The 12,169-nt window shown below is 51.9% G+C and overlaps 1 protein-coding gene across 2 annotated transcripts in view; it reads right to left on the bottom strand.

The window, feature by feature from the left end:
* Positions 1 to 12,169, bottom strand: part of Dnah17 (dynein axonemal heavy chain 17) — a 111,581-nt gene that overhangs the window by 77,264 nt on the left and 22,148 nt on the right. For both annotated transcript variants that reach the window (XM_021175677.2, XM_021175676.2), the window contains 7 exons: positions 11,365 to 11,508; positions 8,882 to 9,064; positions 5,288 to 5,542; positions 4,248 to 4,417; positions 3,418 to 3,640; positions 2,281 to 2,397; positions 2,057 to 2,143 (listed from right to left, as the gene is read on the bottom strand). In XM_021175677.2, coding sequence (XP_021031336.1) covers positions 2,057 to 2,143; positions 2,281 to 2,397; positions 3,418 to 3,640; positions 4,248 to 4,417; positions 5,288 to 5,542; positions 8,882 to 9,064; positions 11,365 to 11,508 — 1,179 coding nt within the window. The remainder of the gene's footprint in view (positions 1 to 2,056; positions 2,144 to 2,280; positions 2,398 to 3,417; positions 3,641 to 4,247; positions 4,418 to 5,287; positions 5,543 to 8,881; positions 9,065 to 11,364; positions 11,509 to 12,169) is intronic.

The following is a 12,169-nucleotide window of genomic DNA, read 5'->3' on the forward strand; positions in this document are numbered from 1 at the left end:
AGGCAGCTTGCAGCCCCACCAGGGAGTACAGTCCATCTGATCCCTGCTTGACGGAGACCAATGCTCCAGACAAGATGGCAGCCACCCTCCATGATGCCCCTCACTCTGGATATAAGTAAGAGGAGACTCATTAGATGAAGAATTGAATTTGTAGCTGGGCAGTGGTGGCGCACACCTTTAATCCCAGCACTTGGGAGGCAGAGGGAGGCGGATTTTGAGTTTGAGGCCAGCCTGGTCTACAGAGTGAGTTCCAGGACAGCCAGAGCTATACAGAGAAACCCTGTCTCGAAACCGCCCCCCTCCAAAAAAAGAATTGAATTTGTGTTGTCATGGGCACAGCTATGGCAAGAATCCCATTGCCTCAGACCCAGGGGCATGACAAGGCCTTTCTCCAGGTCAGGCTCAGGTCAGGTCATGCTTCCCCTGGTCCATGTAGGATGTTGTCAATTTGTGCAGAATATACCAACCACAGTCCCCTCCTCCTCTCCCTCCTCCCTTCTCCCTCCTCCCCTCTCCCCTTCCCTCTCCTCCCTCATCCCCTCTTCCTTCAGTTTCCTCCCCTCCTCCCTCCTCCCAGCTCCTGGATGTTCACAGCCTAGACTGCTCACCTACAGAGACCCTCTATGGAGATGAGTTTAAACCCATCTCATTCGGCTGTATACAATGAACCTGCGTGGAGGACTCAGGTGTACACAATAAATGTATTGAGCTTCTGGGCTGTTGTGTCATCACCAGGGTACACAGTCCACCCGACGCCAGCTTTTCTATGTACATGTCTGTTCTTCATCCCCGGAAGCCCCAGTGAGGTCACTCCCTAGGCTGCAGCATATCTAGGCTGATTTTTATTCATTTGTTTGTTTTTGAGATTGGGTCTCAAGTAGGCCAGGAGGACCTAAAACTTTCTACAAAGTTGAAGCTGAAGCTGAGGCTGCCCTTGAACACCTGACCGTCCTGCTTTTATATCCCAGGAGCTGAGATAACTGATGTGTACTGCCACAGCCTGCTGGGTTTGCATACCTCAGTCCCTGCTGGATTAATCTCCCAATACCCATTGCTTCCATACCAGATGTCTAACTTACTAGAAATGAGAAAAGGCAACATGGGGTTGCTTTAAGGAGAGAAAAAAGTGGGCTAGAGAGAAGGCTCAGCGGTTAAGAGCACTGGCTGCTCTTCCAAAGGTTCTAAGTTCAATTCCCAGCAACCACATAGTGGCTCAAAACCATCCGTAATGAGGTTTGTACTTACATATAATAAATACATCTTTCAAAAAAAAAGGAGAGGGGGAAAAAGTGGTGTTGAGATTGTGGCTCAGGGAGAGTGGTGTGAAATGGCCATGAGGAAAGGGAGAGGGAGAGCCCTGACTTTAAGAATGGGAGTTCAGAGTAGAGAGAGGTGAGGTGACTTCCAGGAGGAGCTTGTGGGGTTCACATCTGTGTGAGCTGAGGTCCCTGGGGGCTGGCCTCCGAGTGAGTGCAAGAGGCCTGTTGAGCTCAGAGCTGACCCGAGCTCTGAGAACCTCTACGCCTGCCCTGGGAGGACCTATGCTGGCTTGGAAAGATGGTGGGGCCGTGGTTGTGGGTGGACCTGAGCATCCTATGTTGACTCTAACCCTTGGGCAGAGAGAACAGTGTGTATGTGTGTGTGTGTGTGTGTACATCCAAAACCTGGTGGCTGGTTGGATGGGAGAAAGGGAGGGACGAGAATTAAATCCAGGTGACAGGAACCTTTTCATCGGCTGAGGAAGCCAGCCTGAAGGGAAACGGCAGCCCTTGAGGCTTGCAGGATGCTCATGTGGCCATGGGTAGTTGTTGCTCTGGAATAGCTCCCTAAGCACAGTGTGGCACAGTGGAGGCTGTGTGCCTGGGAGGAGGATGCCTGAGTCTGCATGTCCACATGGATGTCCGCAAGCACCCGCACACGAGTGAGTCCCTTGCATGCACAGGCTTGGCCTTGCATGTAGTCCCATTTAATCCGTGTTTCCATTTTCGAGAGTAAAGGCTTAAGAAAAGACCAGCACTCCAAAGGGGTTCCCGGAGCTGCCACAGTGCATAAGTACCTTATTCAGGGACTTGTAGGGGTCGGGGTCACTGAAGGAGAAGGGGGCATCACGTCGGAACTTCTCTCTGAATTCGTGCTGCTTGAGCTGGTGAGAGAGCAGGGGTGGGAGTGGGGGGTCAGGGAGGGATGTCACACTATGGCTGGCTCTGAGCATCCCAGCATGCCCCACCCTCCCACATGCTCCCAGCCCTGGCCTCCACTACTCAGCTCAGCCCAGGCTACCTCAAACTGCTGGCACTTTCGTCTCAGGATGTTAACCTCATTGGCCTGGAGGGGCGCCACATTCTGCTTCACCTGAATGGCCAGTTTCTTGGTGTTGGTCCACTGCTCTGGCAGCTCCTGAGGGAGGCGAAGGTGGGGCGTGGGTGGGGGTTATCATCTGCCTCCGTTTTGCCATTGGAGTTACTTGTTTTTTAAAAGTGTTTAATATGTCTGAGTGTTTGAATGCGTGCAGTGCCCAGAGGGGTCAGAGGAGGACGCTTGAGCCCCTGGAAACGGAATTACAGACAGCTGTGAGCTGCCATGTGGGTGCTGGGTAGCAAGGCCTCTCCAGAGCCCCTCGTCTCTCCCCTTTTAAAACTCTCTGCCATGACAAAACTGAAGGCTTGGGAGAGACTTTTAGAGTAGCACAAAGTGCTTATGATGTCCCCAGCCGGCCCCAGAACGGCAGAGCAGGAAGCCCAGGGCTGTGCCAATCAGAACTTTCTCTACCTTTCATAGTGTTCATCAGCCTGAACCCATGCACGTGTGCGCATTGTGCACAGATTCATGTGATGATGCAGATGTGCACACGTGTGCATGTATGTACATACGGGTATATGGACGCATGTGTGCATATGAGTGCCTAAGTGTGCATTTATGCGTGTGTGTGCATGGTTGTGTCTGTGTAGGTGACGGAGGGGAAGGGAGAAGTGGGGAGGGAGGGAGGGAAGCTGATGGGCTTGGGAAGAGATGGGAAACTGAGGAGCCAGGCACAGCTGGGGAGGGGGGGTGGCTCCTTGGAGGCCCTCCAGAGGGATATCCTCCACCCTGCTCAGCCATAGCCCAGTCAGCGTGACAATGGCTGTCATGTGGGCAGTGAATGGCAGGGCACAGGCAGCCTCTCTCTGCTCCTGTGTTCACACCCATCTGGAGTGAGTGACCTCCACATTCAGGGATATGGGAGGCATGGAGATGGCTTTAACCCCACAAAACCACCAGGAAGCTCTCGCCAGCCTCGGAGGTGACCACCTGGGCCCTCTTCTCCAGGAAGATTCTGTCTCTGGTCTCCATACCCCTGGGGATCCGGAGTCTCGTAGGTGTCTAGCCTGCAGCGGCCTGCCACAGTACTCCATCCAGCACAGCACTGCTGGGACCCACCTGCAGCTTCAAGTAGATCTCCTCCGGCATCTCCTCCCCATAGCTCTTGAGCAGTTCGATGGTTTGCTTCAGGGGCTCAAACATGCTATCGGTGGCCACCTGCCTCTCCTTGACTTTCATCAGGTGCCCCATGACCTCCACCAGCCCGTCGTAGTCTCCCTCCTTAAGTGGCTTCTTCAGGGCTGTTCGGGTGATGTTCATGAAGCTTTCCAGATCAGCGAGGCTGCAGGACAGGGGGACTCAGGTGAGGGGCTCCATCCTCCTCGGCCACCACCTCAATGTCCTCTTAGCAGAGACACCGCCATGCAAGGCACCACCTGGAGAGGGGCAGCCACTGCCCCCCATGTGGTCCCCCTCAGCCTAGATGTCACAAAAGTACTAGCGTAGCCCAGGCTGATCCTTGAGCGCTATCTTAAAGCCACAGCTGAGAGCAGCCAGCCGCCCAGATGGGCTCAGTTAGAGAGCAGGCTTATGCTGCTGTCAGTGACCTTCCTGTGCAGTGACTGGGCTGTCCCAGCGGCCTTCCTGCCAGGCTCAAGGCTTCAACACAGAGCCTGACAGGTACTTCACTCTTCTACCTGCCCTGCACTGGTCACAACAGGGAACCACGTGCACCACCTCCTGTGCTCCCCCGTGTGGCCTGGTGTGGTAAGGCATGCTGTTCCTCCTGGCTTCACCAGGAGCAAATAAACCTAAAGCCTGTATCACAATCAGGCCACCCAACTTTCAGATCAGGCCACTGAGCCACTTACTAAGTCCGTGGTGCCTCTCCCAGGCTGTCGGGGGATCCTGGGGAGTCTCAGATTTGCAGCAGCGGGCCATGGCCTCACCTGTTGATGACGTGATTGTTCAGGTATCGCTTGAACAGGAAACTCCAGCGCTTGATGGTGTTGAGCAAGGCCTGCTTGAAGGGGCGGCAGTCACACTGCAGCCAGCCGTGGAAGACCTTGGTGTTCTCACATTTGGACACCTCCTCATACAGCTTCTCATATGAGTCAATCTGCCCAACACAGCCGTGGATTCCATCAGCCATGGCTGTGTGTCCCCCACGAGCCATCGCCGCTTCCTGTCTGGCTGTGAAGGGCAGCCAGGTGGCCCAGGGTGCAGCTTAAGAGAGGCTGAGACCACTGCTACCTGTTTGTCCTGTCCCAACACCTCAGAGCTCCTTCTGCCCCACCCCTAGGAGGGGACAGATAGACAGAAGAGGATGGGACTGGGTGACTACAGTAAGGCTACTGGAGCAGGAGGGGACTCCCAAAGGGCACCCCTTAACTCATGGGAGCACCTGCAGACTTTGAGCCATCCCATCTTTCTTCTCACTGGTGTGGGGGAGGAGAGGGCTCTTTCTCATTGTGCCCAAGACCAGTCTCGGGACTGGATTGCTTCACTTTCTAGATTCCCAATTCTCTGACGCCTGAGCTCTTGCTGACCCTGAAGGCCGATTCTTAGACTGCAGACCTCACCTGGAGCTGGCCTGAGTGTAGTGTTCCCAGCCACCTCTTATCTGGCTCTTAGGGACTCTGGTCCTCAGGGATCAGTCCTCTGTCCTACTTGCCACAGGATGGGACACCAGCCAGCTCAGCATAGTGCCCTCACTTGACCTAACTGAAGCCATTCACACTACAAGTCTGGTAGATCCTGCTGAGGCCTCTTCTCTCTCCCTGGCTGCCTCTCTGGTACAGTGGTGCTCCTCCGTGTGGCGTGACGCGGTAAGGCATGTTATCTCTCGTGGCCTCACCAGGAGCAAATGTAAAACCTACATCGCAATCAGGCCACCCAACTTTCAAATCAGGCCTGTGGGGGGAAGGGATGGGGTCGTCTACCCGAGGATGCAGGAGGTGACACAGGAGGACAACAGGACCGTACACACCTGCTGCTGGAACTGAGCCAGGGTAGGTGGTGTCTTGGGGATGGTGTCGTCCGTCTTGGTGTCCAGCTCCTCAGGGGTGGGCGCGTGCCCGAAGATGAGGAAGTTCTTCATAAACTCTTGAAGGTCGTCCACCCAGAGGTAGGAGTACCTCTCAAAGGAGTCCTGGTACTCCTCGGCCACCTTCATGGCCCCAATGACCAGGCTGGACAATTCCTCCCGCATCTCTATGAGGTCTGTGATATCTTCCAGGTCACTCTGCCGGGGTGGGAGTGGGGACATAGATTGGGTCATTTGCCTTCATGAGAGACAGATTTGCCCCCCGACCTGGAAGAGCATCCTTCTGTCGGTGCTGCTGAGAGTCCTGAATGGAAGCAGGGGGGTGTCTGTCAGTGTGCAGCGCCCCTACCCCCTACCCCTGAAAGAAGACTAAGAGTGGCTCTGATCTGTCTGATCCCAGGGTGACTTGGGTGTCAGTTCATCCATTCTGTATTTGCACAGACCTTGGTTGTGCTGGTATGGACAAAGGGGACACAGAGCGAGTGACTCACATGGACTGTTGGGGAAGGGGGTATGTATGGACATTTTTAAAATAACAAACCCAGAAAACTACCCTCTAGTTAAAGCTCTGCATACATGTTACCTATGGTATGTGCAAATCGATAGAATGTAGTCACTTCCGAGGCCTTTAAAATTCCTCAGTATATTCTGTTCAGATCTGCAGTTCAAACTCACTTCCAGACGCCCTCCTGCTCCTGGATGGCAATGCCACGGGAGGCGACAGTCTGTTACGGGGCATTTCTACACGTTTCCCCGTTGCTGGTGACTTACGCCTTTATTTTGATCTTGATGCCTTTCCCCCTTCATTAGCTCTCATTGTACACATTTAATCTTCTAATAAAAACGAGGGAGAGGAGCAGCCACGGAGTCCAGGCAGTGATTTGATGGAGATGATCAAGGAGCACAGATTTGGGATGGGTCAGTCTGTCAGGGAGAGGCTGGCTTTGGCTGAGCCCTTGGCCGTCCTGTTGAGCTTGGTGGCTCTCTAAGAGGGGCAGACTCCCTCATGCGAGCAAGAGTTTTTTTGTTTTGTTTTGCTTTATTAAATTTTTGTTTTTGTTGTTAACTATTCTTTCTTTAGTTTTTAAAGGTTTATTTATTTTATGTATATGAGTACACTGTAGCTGTACAGATGGTTCTGAGCCTTCATGTGGTGGTTGGGAATTGAACTTTTAGGACCCCTTGCTCACTCTGGTCAACCCTGCTCGCCCCAGTTGGCCCTGCTCGCTCAGTCCCTGCTTGCTCTGTCCCAATAATTTAATTATTTATTATTCTACATAAGTACACTGTAGCTGTCTTCAGACACACCAGAAGAGGGCATCAGATCTCATTATGGGTGGTTGTGAGCCACCATGTGGTTGCTGGGATTTGAACTCAGGACCTTCGGAAGAGCAGTCAGTGCTCTTACCCGCTGAGCCATCTCACCAGCCTGCTTTATTACATTTTTTAAAAATTATTTTTCATTTATGTGTGGGTTTGGGTGTGCTGTGTTTCTCTGTCCCACCACAGAACCCAAACCCACACCACAGGAAGGCTCCTGGCAAGGCTGAGATTTCACTTGCCCCTGCGGCCTTCTCAGAGCCCCTGTATGCCCATGTGCAGTGTATCTTGGTTCTAAGGTTGACATGCCACCTGCTCCTCTATGCCAAGGCTCAGGCACAGACCCGTGGGTACAGAACAGATGGGAGTGGCTCTGCCCAGGTTTGCTCCATCCTTTAAAGAATGGAATCTACCTTTTGGAGGAGACCTGCCCTTTTTAATAGCTAATCCAATGGGGGGGGGGAGGTTAGAGACCTGGCTGGGGACCACCCCTGTCTGGGAAGGTAGATCATATACGATCCCCACCCCTAGAATTCCTGCCTTTCTTGTGCAGGCTCCATGAGCTGACCCACCATGAGGCTGGACTAGGTCTGCCCACCTTTTGGGTTCCTGCTTCGAGAGGTTTAATTGTTTCTTTTTCTTCTTTTCCTTTCAGAGGGAGATTTGAGCTAAAGTAGGCCTAAACCCCATGCTAAAACTTTGGGGGTCTTTCCCCTTTTTCTAAAGACACTCCACGCCAGCTGTAGCCTGGTGTTACCCCTACCCCCAGCCATGTCATCTCAAGGTTCGTGGCCGTTTTCTTCTCCTCCTCTGGTCTCCAGACAGCTGCACAAGTCCCGGGTTGCCTACCCTGAGGTTTTCCCTTCTGACCCCCGCACAGTATCTTGTTTCAGAGTCTGCCTGAGTCTTTCTGTCACCCCTGAGCTTCTGTTTGTGTTGTTCTTAAATTCCTTTATTATGAGCCCTAAGAGGGGACACTGGGGCTCCTCAAGATTTTAGGCAACACTTTTTTCCTACCTTTTCTTTGATTGGCAGAGAAGAGGAACCATAATATTATCCCTAAAGCAGGCACCAGCCCCAAGGTGGCCATGTGAGCTGCAGGCTGTGTATCCCACGGGTTGGCTCTGAGGGTGCTGAGAGGACAGGGAGGAAGGCCCACCCAGTCAGTGAAGGACAGCGTGGTGGCATCAGGAGGGCCTCCCACAGTCACAGAGGGCAGACGGGCCATGTGTGAACCTGTAGTTTGTTGGTCCAGACCCTTCTAAAGTGAGCTGTGAGGAATGGAAGCACTGGGGATGTGGTTCCAGCATGCTGGTATAAAGCCTTCTGCTCGGCTGGTATTTCGAGCTAACACCGGCACTTCTGGCCTTGACATGTGATCAATTCCAGGAGGCTACTGAGGTCAGAGTTTTCTATTTAACTTCCATGGCAGAGTCAGAGTGGACTGAGCAGAGGGACTTTCTGTCTGGCCTGCATAGGGTGGACCACTGCCTAGGGCTTCTCTCCTGGAGCTTTCCTGCAAGGTCACCTAGGTCCCTAGGTTCATATGGTTTTAGACAGGTGCCCTGGGTCACATTGTATCCTCTGCTCTGATAATGTCACATTATCTGGCCCCTCCTTTTTTCGGTTCCTAGTTCCTCTGAACTGATCTACCAGTATCCCAATGGGTGCAGCTCTCAGATTCTCAGCTGCTATGGCTGTGTGTGGAGCTGGGGCCTTTGGGAAGTAGCCCATGGCCCAGATGTCTGATCCTGAGCACTAGGTACCATGTCAGACTCAGTACCATTCCCAGACTGAGCATCAGGGAGAAAGCCCACTGAGTCCCAGCATTCACTGCTCTCTGCTTCCTGACAGCAGATACACCGTGACTAGCCACCTCACACTCTTACTACCAAGTCATTCCCACCATGGTCAACCAAACTGTGAGCTCAGACTGTGAGCTACAATGAACCCCTCCTCTTTACAGTTGCTTTTCTCGGGTGCTCTGTCCCAGCAGTGAGAAAAAGAACTCACCTGGAACACTTGCCAAGACTCCAGAAGAGAGGACATTTGGAAGGCCAGATTCGTGTGTCAGACCCTTGGGCCTGGGGACTCAAGGGGACAGCAACCACAGAATGTCACATTCTGAACTGTCATCATCACGCTCTGCAGAGCTAGGCCAACAGAGCTGGCGCCCAAGAAGGGAAATGCCAAAGGATGTAAGAGATCAAGACTGACCTTGTAGTTCAATCTGCCCTTGGCCAGGCGAGGGATGAGCCTGGCCACATTGTAGAGGTCATTGATCAAGCCCTCGATCAGCGACAGGAAGCCGGCCTCGTCGCCCATCTCCAGAGATGGGTTGTAGGTCATACCTTCTTCATCCAGCTCCATGCGGATCTCAAACAGGGGAGCGATGCTCTCCTGAAAACAAGTTCCTGGGGGCTTAGCACCTTGGCTGATACTGAGTGATGCTTGGGTTGCCCACTCTAGGATCTGGCTAATGTGTAGCTATCTCCAGCTGGTGCACACCAGCAGTTCAGACCACTTCAGCCAGATGCACAGTCATGGGCCCAAGGCTAGCCAGGAGTTGGCTGGGGGAAAAGCAGGGGTTGGAGCAGGCAGATCACTGCATGCGGCCAATCACTGTAGAGTCACTTCACATAAATCCAGGGTCACCCTTTCAGAAGGTGAGACAATGGCTGCCATCACGACTTGCTCAACAAGCCCTTGTATCCCTACATGGCTGCAGCCAGTCCATGTCTTAATGTCTCTGGTGAGGCTGCAAAGCTATAGGACACCAACTCCATCTGTCAGGAGATGCTATCAAGATTTACTCTGGGGCTCTTCCCACTATACCAGTTGCCTCTCCAGTTATGGGCTATGGCCTGCAACTGTCTAGACTGACCTTTCTTTGACCACCTCAGACTCAGGTCCCATCATAGCTGTGGCTAACAGATTCTGGGCATCCCAAGTTCTCTATGATGAGGAGAGCTATTTACAGGTATTGAGAGGTCCTACAGGGTTTATAGATGGTCAGTCATCACAACAGATGGTCATGCTTTTTTGAACACTAACCTGGAGATTGACTCCTTCCAAGGGGCTGCTGGTAATTCTCTGACAGTGTCAACACCTTTATGGTGTTGATGGCCATTCCCCTTCTCTGCTGCTGTCACTTTTACCACAGACATTTAGCAATAGTGTGGGGTTGCCTTGTGAGTGTGTGGTTGGGAGCAATGCCTGCCTGCACCAGCAGGATTTGCAAAGTCTGCAACTTTGTCATGGCTGTGGTTGATTCGAATCTCCCAATGAGCCCATATGATGGGCACACTTCTGGGCATGGGGGTGGACTCTGACTACAATGGACTTGAGGCTGCATGTTTGTACTTTTTTTGCCTTTTCTTTTTCTTCCACGGAATGCTGCAACATAAAGACCTGCTCCAGAAGGGCCCCTCATTGACCTTAGACCATGAGCTGCACAGACTTCTGTTGTCTGTAACTCACGGAGACTCAGGTATTCTGCTATAGCAGCCAGAAACATACTAAAGATAATTACAGACCAGTAATGGAGATGTGTGACAGGTTCACTCATGACCCATCTGCCCTCTGTGGCTGTGGGAGGCCCTCCTAATGCCACCGCGCTGTCCTTCACTGGCTAGGTGGGTTCTTGCCTTCTCTTACTAACACCATTTGGGAACTGTTAGATTACCGTGTAGAACTGGTATGCCCCCAGTGTAGTAGTGTTTGGAGATGATGGGGTCTAGTGAACTCTGACCTCATTAGTGGACCAATCTGTTGATGGATTTATAGCTTTAAGAGTTTGGGGGGAAAGGGCGTTGTTACAAAGGAGAGTGTCCCCTTATTATCTGGCTGCCAGGGTGAGTGACCTTGCTCCATTCCTGGCTCCCTGCTATGGGGCTTTTCTCACCACAGCCCAGGAGTAATGCACTGGAGTCTTTGAAACCATGAGGGAAATCTTTGAAGTTGCTTTTCAGGTGTTTTGTCATAGCAAGGAGTGCTGACTGGTAGGCATTGTAACAAGGCTCTGGTGCTGACTGGTAGACATTGTAACAAGGCTCTGGTGCTGACTGGTAGACATTGTAACACGGTGTGGGTAGGGAGGGCATCCTCCCCTTGGAGAACATAACTCAGCAGGACTCCCCAGCCCACCTTGAATACAGAGAAGTGAAGCTTAGCTGCTGGCATTGCTGGCAAGACCCCCTCTGCCATCGTCACAGGAAGAGGTCTGGGGTGCCTAGTATCACCTGGCAGCAAGGTGGGAGCATTTCCTCAGATCTGCTTAGGTACTCTACAGGGCACTGGGGTTATGGCAGATCTCAGGTGATTGGCTGTCCTGGGGGCCTGGGATTGCCTGTTCTCTGGCATGGCAGGACCTTTAGTTTTAAAAACCAAGGTAAGCTACCTACCACAAACAGACTTTGTTTGCTTGTTTGTTTGTTTGTTTGTTTGTTTTTTGGAGGCAGGGTTTCTCTGTGTAGACCAGGCTGGCCTCGAACTCAGAAATCCACCTGCCTCTGCCTCCCGAGTGCTGGGATTAAAGGCGTGCGCCATGACGCCCGGCCCCACAAACAGACTTTAATTAAATCTGTTAATCCATAAAATAGCCCCGCTCTTCTATCAGGCAAATCTGAAGTGTAGATTCCAGCACAGATCTTGCTTTTACACACACACACACACACAAATACACATACATGGTAACTTACATCCATAGTCATGTTGTCTGTTAAGTAATTTAGAGATTTGCGGATGAAGCGATCAAATTCATCTAAGACCATGGTGTCAATATAGTTGACATAATCCTTCCAGGACTGGCTGGTTGTATCTGCTCTGAACAGTTCTGCATTTTCCTGCACACAGAAGCACACCATTGGCTGTGATTTCACTGGTACACCACTTAGCTCTCTGTTTAACCTAACCCGTGAGTGACAGGCTGCTTCATCCCTGTGCCTTTGTCCTCTCGGTTTACAGACACTCAAAGCAGATGTTTTAAGCCTCTTGAATATGTTGGGCTCTTTCCTGTAGAAAGCTGCATGCACAGGGCTTTCTGCCATTCCTGGAAGACAAGACTTCTAATCTTTTAGCTCTCAGCTCAAGTGTCACCCGAAAACCCACTATTGGTTGTGGGTAGAGATTCCTATCCCTGCTCCCACCCACATTTTCTTTAGTAGCCTGCTGTTTATGCCATGGCAGTACAAGTGTCAACCCTCATCTTGTCTTTGGTCTTTTCCTTCCTTTGATGACCATATTTGTGACAAAGCTTAGATCATCCTTTCTGCAATTGGACTCTGACACGGGACAGTATCTGGGACAGAAGTGGTAAAGGGCTCAATGCACTGGGGATGAGCAGATGGACAGAGGGGTTGATGAATGGGTCAACAAATTGTTGAATGGATGAGTGGTTGGTGGATGGGTGGGTGGACTGATGGGTGGGTAAATGGATGGATGAATGGATGGATGGATGGGTAGATGGATGGATGGATGGATGGATGGATGGGTGGGTAGATGGGT

This window comes from Mus caroli, chromosome 11, assembly GCF_900094665.2.
Source record: "Mus caroli chromosome 11, CAROLI_EIJ_v1.1, whole genome shotgun sequence".
In the NCBI taxonomy this organism is placed as follows: Eukaryota; Metazoa; Chordata; class Mammalia; order Rodentia; family Muridae; genus Mus; species Mus caroli.